The sequence below is a fragment of the Podarcis muralis genome, chromosome 3 (assembly GCF_964188315.1).
Source record: "Podarcis muralis chromosome 3, rPodMur119.hap1.1, whole genome shotgun sequence".
Lineage (NCBI taxonomy): Eukaryota > Metazoa > Chordata > Lepidosauria > Squamata > Lacertidae > Podarcis > Podarcis muralis.
In genome coordinates, this window is record NC_135657.1 from 11,784,980 (window position 1) to 11,808,621 (window position 23,642).

The 23,642-nt window shown below is 43.1% G+C and overlaps 2 protein-coding genes across 7 annotated transcripts in view; one reads left to right on the forward strand and one right to left on the reverse strand.

Annotated features, from left to right (window-relative positions):
* Positions 1-11,016, forward strand: part of CCDC88A (coiled-coil and HOOK domain protein 88A) — an 80,104-nt gene extending 69,088 nt beyond the window's left edge. For 3 of the 6 annotated variants that reach the window (XM_028725114.2, XM_077925430.1, XM_077925431.1), the window contains one exon: positions 566-2,653. In XM_028725114.2, the coding sequence (XP_028580947.2) occupies positions 566-1,588 (1,023 nt within the window). In that variant the 3' untranslated portion in view covers positions 1,589-2,653. Of the gene's footprint in view, positions 1-565; positions 2,654-5,642 lie in introns of those variants that run through there. The other 3 variants (XM_077925432.1, XM_077925434.1, XM_077925433.1) reach the window with 2 other exon arrangements.
* Positions 11,017-12,066: 1,050 nt separating this feature from the next.
* Positions 12,067-15,199, reverse strand: LOC114594882 (prolyl-tRNA synthetase associated domain-containing protein 1-like). The gene is made up of 2 exons (XM_028725112.2): positions 14,659-15,199; positions 12,067-12,570 (listed from the first exon to the last, which is right to left on the reverse strand). The coding sequence occupies exons 1-2, from the start codon at positions 14,755-14,757 to the stop codon at positions 12,133-12,135; spliced, it is 537 nt and encodes a 178-aa protein (XP_028580945.2). The 5' UTR covers positions 14,758-15,199; the 3' UTR covers positions 12,067-12,132.
* Between the last annotated feature and the right edge of the window lie 8,443 nt (positions 15,200-23,642).

Genomic DNA, 23,642 nt, shown 5'->3' on the forward strand with positions numbered 1-23,642 from the left:
TGAGCCTTAAAAAGGAAAGGCGGTCTTGTTCTTTTCTTATATCTTGGATCTTTTCCAAGGACTCCCAACTGGGAGTTCCAAATCCGGAAGTCTACACAATGATTTCAGGCTTAGGCACTCCTGTACATGATGTTCAGATTGCTAAGGAAGTTTTTTAATCAGTCAGTGAGAAAGTTATGGGATAGATCTGAAAGTGAAATGATCATCATTGGTTGAGCCTTTTGATGTTGGAGGAAAAGTGATATTTGCGTAAATGTTAAAATAAATGGAAATATTCACAGAAATCAAAATGTCAAGGTAGGAATGTTTATTTTCAGTAAGTTTATGCATTTAAAATTGAAAAAAGAAATTGTGGCTTTCCCATTATTAAGTAAACTTAGTCTAGTAGCATATTGATAAAACTACTAAACCTGGGTGATACCATATGTATCAATGATTTCCATTATTTTGAACTGCATCATGGTTATGCATGTTTGTGCTGTCAAAGTATGAAACACTCTCTTGCAGAAACATTAAGAAACAAAGTAGCAGATAATGAATTAACTTATTTGGATATCTTTTGCAGCTCAAGTCCTCAAGCCAAGATAATCTTTTGGATGAAGTGATGAAATTTTTTTCTGAAAATGCTGAATTAGTCGGAAGAGATAAATTAAGAAAGCAGTCATCAGGCAGCGGTGGTATTGCCAGATCACAGAGTGTGAAAAACACAATGGAGTTCTCTGATGGAAAGTCAGCTAAACAAGGACACCTTACAAGGCCCAGCTCGCGTAGAATGGAAGATGCCAACTTTGCAAACTCTTCAAAAACACTTACAGCAGGCACTAAAGGAAGGGCCAGGTCTGTTAAAGAAAGTGTACAATCACAACGACAATCAAAAGATTGTAATCCTTATGCGACTTTACCTCGTGCAAGCAGTGTGATTTCGACTGCAGAAGGAACGACTCGGAGGACAAGCATCCATGATTTTTTGTCTAAGGACACTAGGCAGCCAGTATCAATTGATCCAACTCCACCTACAGGTGACAGAAGCGTCCCATCAGCTTCTAGTGAGTACAATCCCCAACAACACTCCTCTGTTTTTCATTATCCCCCTTTTCCTTCAGTTACCTCGTCAGAAAATGACTTGGGTAGGATAGCCACGCTAGATAGTTCTACATGTAAATCAGAAAAGGCTAGGAGTTCAAGAACAGGCAAGACAAATTTTATTACTAAAACATTTTCTTGTAGTAATGTGTACAATGAGAAAATGGGCACATCAACAAGCATTATAGGTAAGTTGTCTGCAGTCCGTTTGTCCAGGCCATTTTTGGCACTCAACACCGAATTAGTCAGCAATGTTAGTGGACTGCCCCAAATGCCTGTATCAAAGACAACTGATAAGACATTTGATTCATCTGTGAAATCTCCCCAGAATGATCACAAACTACCTTCTGAGAATCAGAAATCATCTGATGGCAGAAATGTAGAGATGAATCAGAATAGTGGTGAATCTACACCACTTACCCCTTCAAATGCTAGTGATAGTAAAATAGCATCACCCGTTTCTGAAGATACTCAGACTGTTTGGTATGAATATGGTTGTGTATGATAAACATATATAATATTAAGTAAATCTCTGCTACACATTGTGTCTGTTCTTGTTAATGTTAATAGATTTAGACTATATTTAAATTTACTAGCCATGATAGTAACTAGGTGTACATAGTTTTTCTCGAAATGGAGATGGAGAATTCACCTTTACCCCCTTAGCATGTGAATGAATGTACAATTGTAACCATGCCAAAGCTTGCATGAAACATTAACTGCACTGTATAATTTCTGCATGCCTTTTAAAAGCCTTAATAATAAAAGCTAACTGTATTTTATTTTCTATTTGTTATAAATATTTTATTTTCTATACATTACTGGATGCATGCTAACCAGTTGCATGGTGCTGTGCCAGGAACAGCACAAGAAAACAGGTAACTTTCAGCAACAGTACATTCAGTTTTTCTTCCTTTCAGAGTCCACATTATCATGTAGATTATACATTTTGGACTCAATTCGACTAAAGCTAGTTGTGACTGATGTAAAATTAATGGAACCGACTCGGTTGTAACTGACTCAAGTCTCATTGCCTAGTGGCTTACAGATCAGTTATATTCATGTTTACTTGGAAGTAAGCCCCACTTTTGACTTACTTCCTAGTAGGTGTGTTTGGAATTACATCTTAGCTTTGACAAGCTTTAGCTGGATTGGGGCCTTTTTGTATCAGTGTCCTTTCCCTGTTTTGCTGGTGAAAAAAATGCAGGAGGCCCCTCTGCACCTCTAGCTTTTTTACTTTGGACGTATACAAATTCTACTTAATAAATGAGCCATTCTCGAAATAGTGACTATAGTTTGCACACTGAATGTGTACCGTTCATGCTGATAAAACATCAAGGTTTGGAAGCCTAAACAGTGGGCCTTTTCTGTTTAATGATACATAACTAAATGTAGTTTCGTTGGAAAAGTTGACCCTCTTCATCTTTCCCTTTTATGTGCTTTTCCCGTCCCATGCTTGATGTATTTACATGGTCATGGTGTTGTCTTGTCGATAGAGCTTTATCTGAATCTTTATTATATAGCTTTTAATGGATTTTTACAGTGTATTAAAATAAAAAATAAACTGGTATTACGGTATTCTTATTTTCTGTTCAGGGATGTGATAGTGAATTAGAAAATGATGCACAAAATGGTTTTTTTTAATTGGCTTGATGGTCCAAAATGCTGCTTTAGACATGTCCAAGGTCTTGGGTTGACAGCTTTCTTTGAGAAAGTAGAATTCCATGCCATAGAAAAAGTTGGGTTTAAAGAACCCTGATTTTATTTTATTTTTCCTTCTTTTTTGCCCTTCCCCAACATGCTTCATTTTCTAAAATAGTAAGCAATACAGCCTGTGGGTCAGGGAGCTTCTGGGTTCTCCAGGTAGGGTGGGGAACATCTCCCATGTGAAATCCTGGAGAGCTGCAGGTAATCACTATAGGCAGCAATGAGCTATATGGATCATTGGACTGGCTTTGTGCAAGACAACTTCCTATATTGATTAAACTGTTCAAGAAATACAAGCTTAAAGACATTTTGGACTACTTGAGAGTCTTGTGACCAGAACAAGGTGCATCTAAACCAATTTTCATAGTTGCAATAAACCCTAATGGAACTTGAGCTTGTTTGAAAGCCAAGAGTTATTGTGGGTTAAATTCCAAAATCGTTCAGTGAATAAGAATCCACAGGTCCTTCAGGTAAAAGCATAGGCTACTTTCAGCATGCTTTAAGCTTGGGCACAACTATTTGGAATTTCTTCTTCTTTGAACAGCAGGAACACACCCCCCCATGCCACATCACACAATCCATCTCTGAGAGTTCCCTCACCTTCAGTAGTGATTTGCCATGTGGTGTGGTGGACCGTTGTTCATGAAAATAAGCACGAAGCCCCTTTGCACACAAAAAAATTAGTTTTATGGTTCTTTGGATCTTCAATATCCATCTGTTTGTTTTTAGGAAAGTACAAGTTATTATAATAAGTGAGATGTGTTTAAAACTTGCATTAGGAAAAATAAGTTTCTGGGGAAATGAAAAATGCCTTTCCTAATTTTGATTGGCATCCTATTTAGAGACTGAAGATTGCTACTTTACTCCCAGGAGCAGCAAAATGAGAATGCTACAGGAAGAACTCACTTAGTTCTCAGCTATCTGGCCACGCCCAGGGACCAAAAGACTTGCACTTTTTTTGTCCCCAACTTAAAAAGACAAGAGGAGCAAATAACTAAATTACACCTTTAAACTGAAGTATTTTATGCAAGCTACTTTAATTCCATTTTGTCTTAATTATTTACATTTGTGATACATGAAGAATTCAGTGATGTTTGAGGAAGAGTCAGGGAAAAAAGTCCTTCAGAGATATAACTTTTCTAAAAAATCTTGTCACAACTGACAAAATGTCCTGTAAATGCTGGCTGATAACATCTTGCTGCTTCTTTTGTGCTCTCTGTGCAGTCCCACATATAGGGTCTGTGCCAGTAAGTGCGAATTCACTACCAGTTAGGGCTAGCCGATAAATGTTTTGGTCAGAAACCAGCCCATTGCCCTGACGGTGTAGAATTCAAGGGGCTTGGCCCTTCTCCGCTCAGTACCTTCCTGACTGCTCCAGCACTGGTATCTGTGAGAATTTGTTTTGCTTTCCCCCCCCCTGAGGAAAGTATGAACTAAACCTGCCTTCTGTTTTTTCTTTAATTCTATATTCAGCTCTTTTCTTCAGTGCTGTTCTTTCTGTCTTCAATTTTGCATTTGATGTGGTTTTGTTTATATGCCTCTATGGGTGCTTTCACTGCTTCCAAGCAGATGCTTATATTGCAGAGGGCAACTTTTCTGATTTTTTGGGGTAGCAGTAGGTCATCCCCAACCCTTTAGTGTTGGGCAAAACCTCTGCCTTGGCAAGGTTCCCTTGGTAGTACTCCACCAGGCAGGTGTGTCAAAATCACTCGTCCCAGCTCTGAGCAACACTGTGAGGACAGGCTATTTTGGCAACACAACCTGATGTCTTAAGTCCCAAAACCCACACAGACAATACGACATCATTCTCCTTTTATAAGTGGACCTACTTTGTTTGATGGGACTTACTTCCTAGTAGGTGTGTTTGGAATTGAATGAGTGACAAAGGAATTATATACAGTGGTACCTCGCAAGACGAAAGGGTTTTTGGTTTTTTGAGCTGCTTCGCAAGACGATTTTCCCTATGGGCTTGCTTCGCAAGACGGAAACGTCTTGCAAGTTTGTTTCCTTTTTCTTAACACCGTTAATACAGTTGCGACTTGACTTCGAGGAGCAACTCATAGCACGCAGTGTGGTAGCCTTTTTTGAAGACTTTGGTATTTTTGAAGCTTTTCCAAAACTTTTCCGACACCGTGCTTCGCAAGACGAAAAAATCGCAAGACGAAAAAACTCGCGGAACGAATTAATTTCGTCTTGCGAGGCACCACTGTACTGGCATTGTGCTTTCTCACCTAACTTAACTGTGACATCATTCTTTTATAAGTGGACCTTTGTTTGATGGGACTTACTTCCTAGTAGGTGTGTTTGGAATTGAATGAGTGACAAAGGAATTATATAGTTGATTCTGTACACGGGCCTTTCAGTACACTTTTTTAAAAAAATTCATGAATTGACCCTAAGTCAGAGAATTAAATACAAGTCCAGCATCCCAAGAAAAGCATGATGCGCTTGATTAATTGTTCTGTGGATTGGGACAGTTGTTTTGCTTGCAAGGAAAGGCTTGCTTGCTTGAAGACTTACTTTTCTAAGCAAATAGCTAATTTCAGATAATTTGATTTTGCATGTTCCATTTTATTGCATGCAAGGATAATTTGCTGCTTTGCAGACTTTATTGGTAGGATGCATAAATCAAATGCACATGTTTTGCTGCACAGTTCCATAAATGTTCTTGTTATTGCAGTCTATTAGACAGAATACAGTTGTAGAGCCTCCAGTTGTGTTCCTACCTTCCCTTTTTTGTTCCTCTCCATTTTTGTGAACTTTTGGTCAGTAGTACCTAACAGTATATGTTGCAACATCGGGTGATTTCCTCCCCTGCTGAACAAGTAACACAAAATGCTTTTCTTCTGCAGATGTGGAAGCTAAACCAGAAAACAGAAATTCAAAAAGCAGGTCTAGGGAGCAACAAAGCTCCTAATTCTATTACCCCCACTACATGAGATGTGGGCCAAGTGGTGAGTTTTCTGCCCAACATGTAAATGAGATTGCTTTCATTTACAGAGGAGTAAAAAACTAACATTTATAAATGAAAACAAGTGCAATTTGCATTAACAGTTGTCAGTACCGCTTGCATTAAATGGCTCTTGCTTACTGTATTCAAGCTAAGCCAGCATATGACACTTATCTACCCAGGCAAGGAGTGTCCAGTCTTCTAAATCCACCTTGCTTTTCTCATATATGTCTCCAATAATAAATCACAGTGTATAGTAGCAAGTCACTATCCAAAAAAATGACATTGCGTTGTTCATTTGGGGACTCCTGTGCAATCCTGTGCCAGTGTAACCTTTATGTTAACTGCATCTAAAGAGCCAGCTGTATTATACTGCATATAAGTTGGTCATTTTCTCAAGCATATACATTTTGAGGCTACAGTAATACCCATTTTAGAATGTGATATATGATCAGAGCCATGCAGACTCTATAGAAACAGATTTTTTTTTAAAAAATTACACCCAGAAACAGTTTTTGTTTTGTTGTTCTGGATTCTGCGAATTAAATAAATTAAGCACAGTGCTTCTGATTTTATTTAACTGTCATTTTTACTATTTTGCATGATTTATTTCAGTTATGTTGAGGGCACAGAAGTATCCCTGGCCCTTTGTGTACATTGGGAATGCTGTTCAGCCCTCACCCCTCCAGCTCCTGAAAAACTTGTTTTCAAGCATATCTTTGCAGTCCTAAGGACTTGAAACCCTATCTTTAAAAAACAACCATGAATTACCGTACTTTTCACTCTATAAGACGCACCAGACCATAAGACGCACCTAGTTTTTGGAGGAGGAAAACAAGAAAAAAAATATTCTGAATCTCAGAAGCCAGAACAACAAGAGGGAAGACTGCACAGCGAAAGCAGCGATCCCTCTTCCTGTTCTGGCTTCTGGGATAGCTGTGCAGCCTGCATTAGCTCCACAAGACGCACACACATTTCCCCTTACTTTTTAGGAGGGAAAAAGTGAGTCTTATAGAGCAAAAAATACGGTATTATGAAACTTGAGTTCTACCCCAAGTAGCACCATTTGTGCTTTCTTCTCTGTCAATCACTGAGACTTCCAGCATATACACAGCCCTGAATAGTAAGCATGTAAAAGCATAGCTACAGGAATTGAAAAGCTGCAATCCTATACACATTTACATGGGAGTAAGTCCTATTGAAAATAATGGGACTTGTTTCTGGGTAATCATGCATAGGCTTGCAGTTACAACAGTGGTGCCCAGGTGCCATTATATAGTATTTTACTCTTGGCATTCTGTCTCCCTTCCTCTTTATCATTGCTTAAACCATTTCTATTGTGTCCTCCTAGTTCTTGTAGTCACTTTACTTTTTTATATCTCTTCTGTATCTTTTTAAGCTTTTCTTACGTTTACTTCTCTTTCTACTTTTCACTTGAACACAGAGAGAAAAGTGTCCTTCAGTATCTCAGTGTGAAGCCTTTATTACTGAAGTAACAAGGCATCCGGCTATAGGAATCATGTTGTGTTTTCAAAAATAGTTGAAAGTTTTTACAGGCCTACATGAATAGAACAATCAAGAAATATGCATCTTCTTTCCTTGAATCAAGGAGCTGTGCTGGTGTCTCCTGCTGAATTTTTTTAAAGAAGGAATTTATTGCACATTGCACTGTTAAGATCTACTGAATAAAGGACAGCTTTAACCTCTCTAACGACCAAGGGTTGTATGGCCTCAAGATTTGCTCCAGGAACTCAATTGCTTTTTTTCTTCTTCATTCCTTTATGAACCCCAGTCATCAACTGCTTACTGCTTCTGCTAATAATTAGCAATATTTAGTTCTGTAAATCTGAAAGGGGAAAAGGCTGTAGTATATTGTGGAATTTGTTGTAAATACAGGTACAAAAATGAACCCCTCAAGCTTATTTTATTGGTTTGCTTAATTTGCATGATGTTGCTCTTTGTAAAATGAGACTGCTGGTTATTTTGGTGCAAATAGCAAGAAAAAATTGTTTAGGTACCTGAAAACTTAGCTAAACACTTTAATCCACACTCGACATGATTTTATTTGTTCCATGAGTTTTCAAGGCAACAAGTTATTTTGCAAAACAATACAATTTGGGTGGGGTGGGGGCAGGGAAACAATGGAATTAATATTCCTGGAACTTTCTATGTCCAATAAAACAATCTCTGTTTTCAACAAATACAAATTTTGGAACAAAACTGTCTTTAAGTTAAATATTTTGTATTTTTACTTGTGTTTTTTAATTTGTGATTTTGTTAGCCTATTATGGTTTAGGAGGAAGCTTTATGGGGGAAGACGAAGGTAAACAAGGTTCTGATAAGCATTTTGAAGCCATTCCTTTTATTAAGGCTCTTACTAATATTTCCACCTTTTTGTTCCTTATAATTGTATATGAATTAAGATTTATTAATGCTGTTGGTACTTTGAAAATATTTGTTGTATGCATTTGTCTTAAAACTCTTGCAAAGAGCACAGGAAAATAGATTTGGTTAATCCTGGGAAATGTACATGAAATTATCCTGGTTTATATTAAATTTCAAAGGTTTATTTTCTTACGAGTCACTAAATGTATTAATATTTCCATGACAATATATCGCATTTTAACCATTTAACCTCATTGGGTTCATTCAACCTTGCTAATATTTATGCACATGGGCATCCTTAAACCTCACCACGCTTTATTTTCATCTCAGCCAAACTATTTGCAAGGAGTTGTACTATATCTAAAAGCCCATCCCTTGCTAATCTGGGGCCCACCAGATGTTTTGGTCTACAACTCCTATCAGTCCCAGCCAACATGGCTGCTGGCTGGGTCTGCTTCATCTCAGGGTTGTGGATTCAAGTCCCATGTTGGGCAAAAGTTTCCTGCTTTGCGGGAGTTGGACTAGATGACCCTCGTGGTCCCTTCCAGCTCTACAATTCTATGATTCGATAGAGCGTTTTAATCCAAAACATCTGGAGGGTGCTATGTTTGTGAAGACCGACCTAATAAACTCCTGTTGGGCTGGGACCAGCGCTCCCTATGTTAATATCAAACTTTTTTTTTTAAAAGAAAGCATTTTGTACAGCCTTGCAAACGTTTATTACAGCCATCAGGCTTCTTGCAAATGATTACTAATGTTATTTGTAATGTAAGAATAGGTTCTGTCTCCCCCACTGGCAAATGAAACAGCAAGGTGCAAATGAAACACAGCAGGGGCCAGATAGGCAGAGCAGCTCATCATTCCAGTCCTGCCCTGAGAGCAGCAAACATTCAGAATTCCCCCCATGGCTGTGTCAGGTGTGTTCCTGAACAGCAAGCATGTCACACACACACACACACACACACACACACACACACACCAAGCGGGGCATCTAATGTCCAGGCTTTTTATTTTGTTCTGGGCGGTTTTAATCTTACGGTTTCATTTTGGTTCAGGCTGTGCATCTTTCAACCCTGGAGGGGGATGCATATTAAAAATACTTGTAATAAATAATGATAAATTACAGGCAGCATACAGCTAGTGTGTATGGAGAGTCTCTTCAGCCTAAAAGTTGTATGTACTTCCTACCCTCTATGGGATGGTAGGATTGTGGCCATAATTGGTAATTTCTGAGTCCATGGCCTTTCAGATATTACCATGCATCCTTGACTATGATTTTGTCAGAATAAAATTAAAATAAAATGAGTGAACGGTAAACTCCCCTTGAAAAGGAAAACAGAAGAGGATGGATACTAGGCATATGAAAATCACATAAAACACATCAGTAATTTTGTTCAGTAGCGGGTTGTGCCACCCTGTCTTGTGTCACCAGTCTCTTCCCCTCTGAAGATACGGAATCTTTTAAAAGGATGATTTTAATATCTGGGAACATTGATGTTTCTAAATGTGGGTGTACATGGAGATGGTGATTAGCTAGCTTTGTAGATCAGCTTGTTTTTTTATGAACTGATCCTAAGCTTCTGTTGCTTTGTTTAGACTCTCAAGCTTTCGGGAACAATCGTGTGTTTTTCATGCATTTACCAACCCGCTGATTGACCATACCTATTTTCTTAAGATTTGCACCTTTTTGAGCTTTGCACTTGTTTCATATTCCTGTGTGCTTTGGCTTAATGATTTGTTTCACATGCACTCTACCTTTCTACAGGCAATTATATCAGCTAGAGACTGACTCTCATCTACCTGGAACTTTTCTTGTGCATGCAGGCCTCCCTTGAAGTCAAAGGGAGTTGCGCAAGAGCGTTGCTTTATTTTCACAACACTTGCACAGGCAAAGTGAACGCAAGACCATGCCTTTTATGATTTACCTGTTTTGGCAATAGGCTGGACTTAGCACTATGTGTAAGGTTTTGTTGGTGGTTGTTTTTGTTTTTAATAGCATAATTCAAAGTTTTAAGACCGAAATACAATCTTCCCTTAACAAAACTTAAATTCATTGCTATTTTGCAGAGGAAGAGGCTCACGAGCTGCAAGCATTTTGCTTCTCTAGCTCTATCTCAACAAGCCTAGTAATTTGTTTTGTATAAAGCCAGATGGTTTTCTGCTAACAGCTTAACAGAAAACAGTGCCTGGATTTTATGCAGGAGAACCAAAGCCCTGTATATTTTTAGCTTCCCTTCCCAGAGCACATTGAGGAGTATAACCTGGCTCCCTGATCTCTCTAGATTCCACCACTTATGAATCGGAAAGAAAACTGAAATGGTCCTCCCACTTAATCTCAATTTTCATTGCCGTCTACCCCGTTTCTAAAAATAATTAACTTTTTAAAAAACTTTATAAAGTCTGTGACAGTGTCAGAAATTAATGTGTCACTTCGCCATCTGTTTAAATCCCAGCACCTTTAAAACTAAATGCAAGGGCTTTTTCACTGCACAAGTCGATATCCAGCAGCTGGAAAGTGGAAGCTGGAAACGTGTTGTAATACAATGAAATGTTTTAATTTCCGCTCTGCTGCTGCAGTTGCCAAGGCTACAATCGCCTTTTCCAGAATGCATTGTTTCTTAAAATGTTTTGTGTTCTGAGAGACTGAGCAGCTCCAGCAATGGTGTGAACTGTTGTGTGTATGTGTGTGTGTGTGTAGCTCAAGCATTGTTAAGAATGGAACTGCCTTAAAAGGAGGGAGCACCTGGGTGCGACACAAACGGTTTAAACACTGTTTTACAGAAGCTGTTATTTAAAGCTGTAGTTTTCCTTTCTTATACCTATTAAGGAGTTTTGTAATGTTTGCCATTGTACACTACTTAATTATGTTATTAAAATTCCAAGCCAAATAACTCAACTTTCCCTCTCTCTTTATTTGCCTTTTTCAAAGATGCTTTTATTTGGTCCTTCCTGAGCACAGAGTTGGAACTAAAGGACTCTGTATCTGGAAAATGGTAATAAAATCATGTTTGTTGCTTATAGCCACCACCCATCGTACCTGAGCGGCAAACGATTAAGTCAAATGTGGTTTTATTTGGAATTGCGTAAATTGTATTGGTTGCCACAAAGGGTGGATATTTTAGGTACTGAATCAGAGACATTCTATATTTCAAATGTGTGGTCTTACCACCGAATCACAGCCACTCACATAGACTGATGTGGCTGGAAATAACATTGGTCACATCACACCACAAATTTGAAGCACTCCTTTACCACTTTAACAGCCATGGCTTACCTGCCCAAACTCTGCCTCCCAAGAATCCTGGGATCTGTGTTTAAGGCTTGTTAAGGGTGCTGGAAGTGAGAGCTGGACCATAAAGAAGGCTGATCGCCGAAGAATTGATGCTTTTGAATTATGGTGCTGGAAGAGACTCTTGAGAGTCCCATGGACTGCAAGAAGATCCAACCTATCCATTCTGAAGGAAATCAGCCCTGAGTGCTCACTGGATGGACAGATCCTGAAGCTGAGGCTCCAATACTTTGGCCACCTCATGAGAAGAGAAGACCCCCTGGAAAAGACCCTGATGTTGGGAAAGATGGAGGGCACAAGGAGAAGGGGATGACAGAGGACGAGATGGTTGGACAGTGTTCTCGAAGCTACAAACATGAGTCTGACCAAACTGCGGGAGGCAGTGGAAGACAGGAGTGCCTGGCGTGCTCTGGTCCATGGGGACACGACTAAACAACAACAACAACAACAAAGGGTGCTGGCAATTATAGCTTTGAGAGTGGTACACTACAGTTCACAATATTCTTGGGGGGGGGGGATAGACATGACTGTATAAGTGCACTTTAAAAGTGTGGTGTGGATGTGACCATTATCAAATACATCATGAAACCGGTAGTATCTTCCCAACTAAAGATAAACTACTAGAATTTTGAAAAACACGATACAAATAAAATTAACGGATAGCTAGCATCTTTAAATTTTCATGACATAATTTTACATATAAAATGGTGGTGCAAAGCTACTTGTCACTTTCATCAAAATGTACAACTGTAGGCTCATGTCCTGTGGACTTCAGGAATCTTAGAAAGTCATCTGGACGTAGTCCCATAGTTGCTGCATTTGTCATGGGGTGAAAGTACAACATGTCGTGGCCTCCTTCCAGAAAGCCAGAATCCAACACAAACTTCACATCTCCCTGGTCACAGAAAAGAGCTAGGGGCGTTGCACACCCCTGGCCAACTTTCAGCTTCTCAAGCATGGCCGCTTCGTCAGCAAAACGAAGATTCCCGCTCCCGACGCCTAGTTTCTTTGCCAAGTCATTTAAATTGATTTGCCTGTCGTGCAGGACTGTCACCAGCCAGAACCCTTTTCTCTTCTTATCTTTAAGGAAAAGGTTTTTGCTGTGTGCTCCTTTCAGATGCTGGACGTAAGGCATCATTTCTTCAACTGTGAACACCTAAAAGAGATCATTGAAATAGTTTGGCTATTCCTTGCACGATCCACTGGCCGAGTTTTTCAAATTACACATAAGCCACAATTCACAGAATGACTCATGCGCAAACCCCAATGCAATGACTGCAAAAATCTTGCTCATTTCAACATAGTGCATACGGGAGAACTCCCACAGGCATCCTATACAAGAACAAGACTGACTACAGTGGTACCTCTGGTTACAGACGCTTCAGGTTACAGACCCCACTAACCCAGAAATAGTACCTCAGGTTAAGAACTTTGCTTCAGGATGAGAACAGAAATCATGCGGCAGTGGGACTCAGGCTCAGAAGGCATATTTCTGTATTTAAACTACAGTGGTACCTCAGGTTAAGAACAGTTTCAGGTTAAGAACGGACCTCCAGAACAAATTAAGTTCTTAACCTGAGGTACCACTGTAGTTTAAATACAGAAATATGCCTTCTGAGCCTGAGCTTGAGGTCATTTTCAGCAAGAAGGGACTATTATCAGGATGCGTTCCATGTGGGTCACTGTCCAGCAACTGGTCACACCCAGGTTTATCAGAGTGATGGGGAGGGTGTGTGTGAAGAGCTCCAGAGCAATCGACCCAATTTCCCCTTATATCAGTTTCATGTTAGAAGCTGCAACTAGTTCTAACTAATGCTGTAGTTGCAGTCTGATCAATGTTCTCAAGTGGCTAGTAGGATTCCTTGTTTCTTGGACCTATGTTTGATAATGCACAGAAATCGCCCTGTTTTATTAACTCTTTATCTCAGACTATGGGGTTGCTTGGTTTTTCTCTCATGTGATGGCAAAGGTGTTATAATGCAGTTTTCACATGAGTAAAATACTTCCTATCAGACTCCTATCTTCAACCTGGTTGGTCCTTGTGAGAACAGGATTGCCAAGTTAGATATGCCATAGGCCTGATCCAGCAGGCTATTACGATCTTAACTAATATTAAACACTAAACACTTGCCTGGGAGGGGAGTAAACCCTATTGAACTCGGTGCAGTTTATTTTGGGGTAGAACATGCGTAGGACTGCATCAGTAAGTGTAACATAATTGCATTATTTCTCCCCTGCCAACAAAACACAAAATCACTTTTACTGTACTGTATTCCTTGCTTGTTCTTGTTAAAAGAATAATAATAATAATTTATAATAGCAGCTGTCACATTAGAAATTAAGCCCCTCTGAGCGTGTCCAGAGTGCCATTCTCTTTCCCAAGGCCATGATGACTTAGAGCTGTTTTTTTTTTTATTGTCATTATAAGACTGTTGCTATCCTAATGTGTCTACACTGGTTTTATTGCTTTGGAGCTGTAAACTTGATATTGGAGAGTATTGTAAGAAAAATGCTCCGAGCAGGGCATCTGCATCAGACTGTAGTCATATCTTTAAAAGACATCTGAAGGCAGCCCTGTTTAGGGAAATTTTAAATATTTAATGCTGTATTGTTTTAAACACTCGATTGGGAACCACCCAGAGTGGCTGGGGAAACTCAGCCAGATGGGTTGGGTATTATTATTACTATTATTATTATTATTATTATTATTATTATTATTATTATTATTGCCTGCTGGATCTGGCCAAGTCCCATCTGGTCCTGAATCCTGCTCTCAGTGGCCAACCAAATGTGAGAAACAACAGCACTCTCCCCGCCCTTGGTTTCCAAGGTTGTTCAGAAGAATTTCTGCCTCTGATCTTGAAAGCAGGGCATAGGTATCCTGGTTAGCAGCCACTGTTAGCCGCCGCCGCCTCCCTGGATTTCTCCAATTTCTTAAATCTATCCAGGTTGCTGGCCCTGCGGGAGTGAGTTCTGTATAGTTAAAACTATGCGTTGCATGAAGTTGTTTTTTCATCTGCCCTGGACCGTCCAACATTCAGCTCCTTGGGTGCCCACTCGTCCTAGCGCTATGAAACGGGGGGGGGGGGGGGACGACTTTATACCGATTTTCTCCACGCCTCTCCTCAAAACACCCGCTTTGGCCAGGACGCATAAGCAACCAGGGGGCTGCTAATCTGAGCCAGCCACGTGGCAGCTCCTCTTCCTCCTCCACGTGCGCCCGCGATCCGCGCACTCCCCTCACCTCGGGGTGCTCCACGGCCAGCGCTTGGATGCCCAGGCCGTGCAGGTGATCCTCTAGCGCCTTCCGAAGTGCCCCCTCCGCTTGCGGCTGCCCGGCCATGGCTGATCCTTCGCCCTAGCTTCGGGCCTTTTGGAGATCGGGACCGTCAGCTGATCGAGCGACGCGCTGCGGGAGAGGAGGCGCCGCCTTTCCGCTCGAGCCAAGGAGAGTCTTCCGCTAGCCAGAAAGAAACGAGGGATCGCTTTCACTTCTGCGGCTCGCTTTCATCCGCTCTGCAGCTGAAAGTGCGGGGTTCGATTTCCGAATCTACTCGCGTTTACTCGGCAGCAAATCCCCGCTGATTGCAGGGGCGCTTCCTCTCCGGTAAACGCGCATGGAATTGCAATCCGCAGCTCGTTGGCTGCAGGCTTTTAAGACCGATTGCTAGAGAGTAATCCTCATTAAGATCTCTGAGTAACGTGCATAGGATTGCAGTTACTTTATGTATAGTATGTGGGGCAGATGAGCCCATCTAGAAGGAAAACTCTGGTCCTAAAGCTCTGCAGCCTTGCAAGATATACAGTGGTACCTCAGGTTACAGACGCTTCAGGTTACAGACTCCCAGAAATAGTACCTCAGGTTAAGAACTTTGCTTCAGGGTGAGAACAGAAATCGTGCAGCGGAGGCGCAGCAGCAGGCCCCATTAACTAAAGTGGTACCTTAGGTTAAGAACAGTTTCAGGTTAAGAACGGACCTCCAGAACGAATTAAGTTCTAGGTATGCTTCAGGTCACATACACTTCAGGTTACAGACTCTGCTAACCCAGAAATAGTACCTCGGGTTAAGAACTTTGCTTCAGGATGAGAACAGAAATCGTGCTCCAGTGGTGCGGCGGCAGCAGGAGACCCCATTAAGATAATAATAATAATAATAATAAATTTTATTTATATCCCGCCCTCCCCAGCCGAAGCCGGGCTCAGGGCGGCTAACAACACTAAAACAGTACAACATTATAAATACATTCTAAAAATTAATTAAAATACAAATTGATGGCAACCATAGACTAAAGCTTTGTAGAGATTGCCAAAGGAGGGAGTCAGGCTGCGCCCTGACCAAAGGCCTGGTGGAACAGCTCTGTCTTACAGGCCCTGCGAAAAGATGTCAAGTCCTGCAGGGCCCTTGTCTCTTGCGACAGGGCATTCCACCAGGTTGGAGCCGCAGTCGAAAAAGCTCTGGCTCTAGTTGAGGCCAGCCTAACCTCTCTGTGGCCTGGGACCTTCAAGATGTTTTTATTTGAAGACCGTAAGTTCCTCTGTGGGGCATACCAGGAGAGGCGGTCCCGTAGGTACGAGGGTCCTAGGCCGTATAGGGCTTTAAAGGTTAAAACCAGCACCTTAAACCTGATCCTGTACTCCACCGGGAGCCAGTGCAGCTGGTATAGCACCGGATGAATGTGATCTCGCAGCGAAGACCCCGTAAGGAGTCTCGCTGCGGCATTCTGCACCCGCTGGAGTTTCTGGGTCAGTCTCAAGGGCAGCCCCACGTAGAGCGAGTTACAATAATCCAGTCTGGAGGTGACCGTCGCGTGGATCACAGTGGCTAGGTCAGGGCGAGAGAGGTAAGGAGCCAACTGCTTAGCTTGGCGGAGATGAAAAAATGCCACCTTTGTTATAGCTGCAATCTGCGCCTCCATGGAGAGGGAGGTATCGAAGATTACACCCAAACTCTTAACGGACGGTGCTGGCACTAATTGCACCCCCGCAAGAGAAGGGAGTTGCCCCCTCAATCTCATATCGTCCCGTCCCAGCCAGAGGACCTCTGTCTTCGAAGGATTTAACTTCAACCGGCTCCCACGTAACCATCCAGCCACAGCTTCCAAGCATCTGATCAGTGTGTCTGGGGCCGAGTCAGGATGGCCATCCATCAACAGATAGAGTTGGGTGTCATCAGCATACTGATGGCAGCCCAGCCCAAAACTCCGGACAAGCTGGGCAAGGGGGCGCATAAAGATGTTAAAAAGCATCGGGGAGAGAATCGCACCCTGAGGCACTCCACACACCAAGGAGTGGCGGGATGACAATTCCCCCCCAAGCGCCACCCTCTGTCCCCGACCAGAGAGAAACGAGCGCAGCCATTGAAGGGCTGTGCCCTGGATCCCCACGTCGGCAAGGCGGTGGTCCAGGAGTTCGTGATCGACCATGTCGAAGGCTGCTGACAGGTCTAGAAGAATCAGCAGCCCCGACCCGCCTTGATCCAGCTGCCTACGGAGATCATCTGTTAAGGCGACCAGAGCCGTCTCGGTCCCATGACCAGCGCGGAAGCCGGACTGGAATGGATCCAGAGCCGATGTTTCATCCAGAAACCTACCAAGCTGTTCCGCAACCGCTCTCTCAATCACCTTACCCAGGAATGGAAGATTCGAAACCGGGCGGTAATTGGATAGATCTAAGGGATCTAATGTTTTCTTTAAAAGCGGGCGCACCACTGCCTCCTTCAGTTCCCCTGGGAATGTCCCGGTGCCAAGGGACAAATTGATGATATCCCCCAGGGGGGCCCGCACCTCGTCTGGACACGCTCTAATCAGCCAGGACGGGCACGGGTCGAGAGGACAAGTGGTGGGCTTTCCAGCTCGGAGGAGTCTGTCCACATCGGCTGGGGATATCCGGTCAAAGTGGTCCAATACTGGACCCGAGGACAGTCGAGGGGCCTCCAGTTCCTTTATTGTATCGAAATTGGCGGAATTATCGAAAGATAAAGTGGTGCTTCAGGTTAAGAACAGTTTCAGTTTAAGAACGGACCTCCGGAATGAATTAAGTACCGTATTTTTCGCTCTACAAGACACACCAGACCACAAGACGCACCTAGTTTTTGGAGGAGGAAAACAAGAAAAAAATTATTCTGAATCTCATAAGCCAGAACAGCAAGAGGGATTGCTGAGCAGCGAAAGCAGCGATCCCTCTTGCTGTTCTGGCTTCTGGGATAGCTGCGCAGCCTGCATTTGCTCCATAAGACGCACACACATTTCCCCTTACTTTTTAGGAGGGAAAAAGTGTGTCTTATAGAGCAAAAAATACAGTACTTAACCTGAGGTACCACTGTATTCTGGAGAAGAAAAGGCTAAGGAGCAAACTGCCCACAAGTGGAGTCCGTAAAATGGTTGGACAGCGCCTTGTACGCTTCCTTCCAGCAACTCCTGCAGCCAAGCTGGTGCCAACCGCATTGTTCTGCTTTCCTTTGGACCACATCAGCAAGGCCAAGAGTGGGGTCTTGGACCTCCACAGACACTGCCCAGGCTTGTCCTCCTGGGAGGTCACTTCAGTGCTGCTAAGGCAGCGGTTTGAGTTCACTCCCAGAGGCATACTCCATTGTCTCTGTAGACAGATGGATGCCAACAAAATTCATGATTAACATGAACATCAACTACAACTATTTGGGAACTCATAACCCACCTACTTTCAGCAGCCAGAAGCACCATAACCAGACACTAGAGAGACCTGTCAGGAGTAAGTATGGACCAATGGTACAAAATAGTATGGGAAACAGCCTTACTAGAAAAATTAACCAATAAACTGAAACTGACACAGGGACAAACAGAAGAAGACACCTTTACCCCGGTATGGCTCCCCTTTATCACATACCCAGCCCAACAAGACAATGACAATAATCCACCAACAGCATACAAATCAATATGGCTACCCTGATCCAAAACACCCACCCACCCCACTCACACACGAAAACAAAGACCACCACAGCCAACCACAAATGAACAGCCACACCAAAGGCCAACCCCAACCTCTCTCACCACCAAAGAAACACAAGTGAACAGCACGAGCAACGCTGACACCAAACCCTACATACATTAAGCAAAATAGAAACATCGCCACCCCACCCCCACCCATCTTTCCCCCCACCCCCAATGTCTCAACAAATGAAACTGATTTTTAAAAATGTTACATGGAAAAAATACGAGAGACACTAAAGGTAAAGGGACCCCTGACCATTAGGTCCAGTCGTGACCGACTCTGGGGTTGCGGCGCTCATCTCGCTTTATTGGCTGAGGGAGCCGGCGTACAGCTTCCGGGTCATGTGGCCAGCATGACTAAGCCGCTTCTGGCGAACCAGAACAGCACACAGAAACGCCGTTTACCTTCCCGCCAGAGAAGGTATTTATCTACTTGCACTTGGACGTGCTTTCGAACTGCTAGGTTGGCAGATGAGAGACACTACACATCTGTAAAACAAGAAAATCTTTAATTAAAAAAACAAAAAAACCTACAACTATTTGGATCTAAACTGGAGCAATGCATGCTCCTTTGCTTACGAAGTGATTTCCCTGCCCAAAACAAGAGCACAATCTAGGAGTAATTTCATATGCAAAAGTAATAAGAACATAGGAAGCGGCCTTCTCCCAAGTTAGACCATTTGTCCATCTAACTCAGTATTGTCTCCACCGACTGGCAGCATCTCTCCAGGGTTCCATGGAAGGCTTCTTTTCCTGCCGTATCTGTAGAAGCCAGGGATTGTATCTGGGGCCTTCTGCTTGCAAAGAAAATGTGCCGCCACTGAGCCATGCTCCATCTCTTAATATTCATTAGATTCCTTCTTAAATTAATATGTAGTTTAGAGCTATTGATTCAATGTTGTTTAATGAGAGAAGTACCCAGTGGATTGGGCCTTAAGCATTTTGAGATTCTCTTGGAATGCTGTGAGCTAGCCTTTCCTAGTCTATGCCAAGAGGGATTTGCTAAGCTGTTAAGAACAACAATCTGTTCTAATGCAAGACATTAACTGGAAAGTGAATAAATTAGCATTAATTCTGGGGGAAATGGATATTAAATTGAATGGCTTTAATTGTGCATTCACACTTATTTGGTAATAGGTGAACTGCAGAGTGTGAAATGCATTGCAATTCAACTGCTTAATGAAAACAGCTGCTCTTGGTGTGTTTTATTTAATAAACCAATTATCTAAACAATCTTGCCTGCAACTGAAGCGAGATGTAATATTAATCCTGTTAAAATGCTTCTGCCTAGTTACCAAAGTATGAAAGGGGTGGGACCCACAAGGTAATTTTTTTAAGCTGAGAAACAACTTCTGATATTGATTAGATCAAGGTCTTCTGTGCCATGTCATGATTTTTAAAATAAAAGTGTTTGAGTTTCATTTTGAGATGGTCCACTTATTCCAGGGGTTGCCAACTTTAGGTTTCACTGGCCAACTGTTGGGCAGTGTCTACAGAACAGGCGTAGTATCATCTGATAGAATTGTAGAGCTGGAACGTAAGAAAAGTCCTGCTGGATCAGGCCAGTGGCCCATCTAGTCAAGCATCATGTTCTCACAGTGGCGAACCAAATGCCTATGGTAAGACTGCAAGCAGGACCTGTGGTTTCCAGCAGCTGATATTCAGAAGCATACAGCCTCTGATTGTGGAGGCAGAACACAGTCCTCATGGCTAGTAGCCACTGGTAGCCTTTACCTCCTTGAGCTTGTCTAATCAACTACAGTGGTACCGACTTCCGGCGAGGCAGCATGGCGGCAGCAGCAGAAGAAAAGAGCTCCTGAAGCCAGCCAGAGTAAAAGGCTCTGGTGACCGATTCCCGGACCCCCCAGAACTGCTGCTGCCAGCACTGCCAACGGAGAGGAATTGGGGGTGCCCGGGCATCTATCAAAGGAGCCAAAACACCCCCCCACGACCTTGATTGAGCCGGAAAGGCACCCGACCCCCCCCCCCAACAGCCGAGAGGAGCTCCAAAACCCGGAGGACAGTGGAACTAACGCAAAGAGGGAGAAAGAAAGGGAGAGAGGAAGAAGAAGAAAGAAAGAAAAAGGAGCCCCAAATTTACCGTTGCTGCCCCCATCTCTGCCGACGGGAAAGCAGAGGAGAGGTAGGTGAGCACGGTGAAGGCAAAATAGGCTTCGGGGAGGAAGGGAAAAAAAAAACAACGCACGTGGCTGAGCCCTACCGGGAGCTCCAGCGGCAAGGAGAACACAGAGAAGCTGCATAACAAAGGAGACCACAGAAAAGAAAAAACAACCTTCCCCCCCCTTTTTTTTTTTTTTTTAACACCCCCTTTTTTTTAACCCCTTCCTCCCCCTCCCTCCCTCCCTTTAAAGAAAATATATATATACATCTTTCTTATCCCTCCCCCCCCATATACCTACTTTTACCACTTTTCTTTTTAAAAGAGGGGCCACTGCTGCTGCAGCCACCCTTTATTTGAATCTTTACTTTTATTTCTATCTTTTCTACTCACTATTTAAAGACACACTTTTCCACACACACATCCTCAATTTAAACCTCATTTTATTTCCACCTCAAACCCCCCTCTTAAGATTTAAAATGGCAGTATCCAGAAAACAGCCCTGAACCATCACAGGCCATTTCCTGGGACTGCCACTCCGCCCCAGACTTTCCACTCTCTTTTACCTACCCTCTTTTACCTATACTTTACTCATTAAAAAAAAAAAAAAATAAATAAAAAGCTCTATTTAAAGACACCCCCCCCTTTTTTTTTTTTACCTTTAATTCTCATTTTTATCTTTTACCCGTACATTTTTGGTTGCTTTTCTGCAGACGGAGAGTGGTGGCGGTGGTTGGGGGGACATATTATTATTATTTTTTAAAAGACAGAGCAGAGCCATACAATTATTCTTCTTTTCTTTCTCTTTTTAAAGCTCTTGTTCGCCTGCTCCTGAGGGGGGAATCTTTCGCCCCCAGCTACGACCACCACTCTCTTTTAAAACAAAAATTTCCTCCATATACCCATTTGGAGAACAAAAAATAACTGCATGGTTTTGTTTGATTTGTTTTTCTTAAGAATAATATTTCCCCCTGGTTATTGTTGTTATTTTTTGCTTGTGGGAAAGTAATTAAAAATGGAGGAAAATTAAACATATACCCTCTAATCTCTTGCATCTCTACCTGCTAACCCCCTTCCCTTTATATGAACTGTCTGTCCATTAGTCTACCCATCTCTGCTTACCTGCCCCCCCCCCGCCTCGGCGGCACCGCTGAGGCATCTACAGAAGCCCTAGAGAAGTTCTTAAAACACAGGCTAGAAGTGACACAAATGACCACCTAATCGAAACGCTCTGTAAAAGCCACCAGCCAACAAAGCCTGATCAGCTCAGCAACCCAACAATACCCAGGAATCACCACTGCCACAACTCCTAACCATCACACGCCCAACCCCAAGAGGACGCCAAGCCAACCTCAAACCAAAACCATCAGGGAGACCGAGATGACACCAACCAGGGAGATGGCAAACAATGCTAAGATGGTAGCTCCCCTTCAAGATGATGACCACCCAATAACGAAACGAGATCTGAGGGAAATGGAAGCACGATTAGAAGAAGCACTGAAGGCCACAATGGCTCCCATGCAGGTACTAATCAACAATCTAACCTCCAAAGTGGAAGCTCTAGAGAACAAGAACCAAATGCAAGAAAGAATAATAGAACAATACCGGGAGGAGAACGCACGTGTGAACAAGAAACTGGACGAACTGGTAAACCAAATGGAAGCAGAACACAACGAGATGAAAATTAAGCAAGCCGACCTTGAAGACCGCAATAGACGTTGTAACATCCGCTTCCGCAACTTTCCTGAAAAAACAGAGGAGAAAAGCCCAGCGGACCTAATTATACGCTGGCTGAAAAACACAATCCCAAGCCTGAAACTTGAGGCAGAGGACTTGGAGAGGGCTCACAGAGCCCTAAAACCTATGCCAAAACCCAGCGCCCCCCCGAGAGACATCATTGTATGTTTCACACGCTACCGAAAGAAGGAAGAAATATGGCATCAACTCAGAAACTCAAGCAACCTTCGATATGGAGAAACCCCCATTCTGGCCTTACAGGACCTATCGCAGGATACCCTAAACCGGAGGAAAAGCCTGCGCCCATGCACCCAGCGTCTCCAACAAGCAGGGATCAAATACCGATGGGGCTTCCCCTTCCGCCTCATTGTAACAACGAACACAACACAACACATGGCTACCAACATACCCGAGGCCCTGCAACTACTAAAGAACCTTGAACTCGACCTCCCGCCGGAATGGAAACCGACAAACCCACCAAGCGACAGCCCCAACCATGAGGAAACAACAGCAAACAACTGGACAATGGTACAGAAGAAAAAGATACAACAGAAGCGGCGCAACAACGCAAACCAATACAGGCAAGCATCATGCTCAGAACCGTCCCGCCGACCATACGACACAAGAAACCAGACCAAGATCAACCAAACCAACTCATCGCAGATGGACAACCCTACAACAACAACAACCCCGGCTGAAAGAAGCAACCAGGAAAAAACCACAAACTGAAGGACTGGTGATTTCCCCCCCTTTTTTCCCCCCTCCCCCCCAAAACATAGATTTAGTTAACACCATCAACACCCCCCCCAGCCCCGCACCCCCACAGAAATCCCCACCCCAACACCAGTCCATACGACCTCAACCACATTCCCCATCACCCACACCTTCAACATCCTCATACTCCATACTAAGGAAAAACAACTCCAACCTTAATAACACAACCCACAATCAGGCTAAAATCTGATACCCAACCAGCACTATGGTGGCACCAGAGCGTACCAGCACCCACATCCCCACCCCAACACACCAACAATGTTGCTCATAATACTGGCAACACTGCTTACAAACCTTATACCTGACAGCGACGTTACAAAGTCACTTCACACTGTCTCGCTGATCACCCCCTATCGCAGACAACAGGGGGGACGGCCTGTCCTTGAACACGGCCTTCCACACCAGCTGAGACCTAGGACCAACTGGCTAAATGCCAGATGGCCCAAAATACCCCAAACAAACACCTATATGACTACATATAGGAAACTCCCTACAACTTACCCCCTACTCTTTAACCCAAATCTCACTCTAATCCTACTAGCCCCCCATCCACCACACCCTAGGTCAGCGCAACCCCACTGGTTCTTTAAACAACACGAAGAGAGAGACACAAGACAACCCGAACGGGTTGGC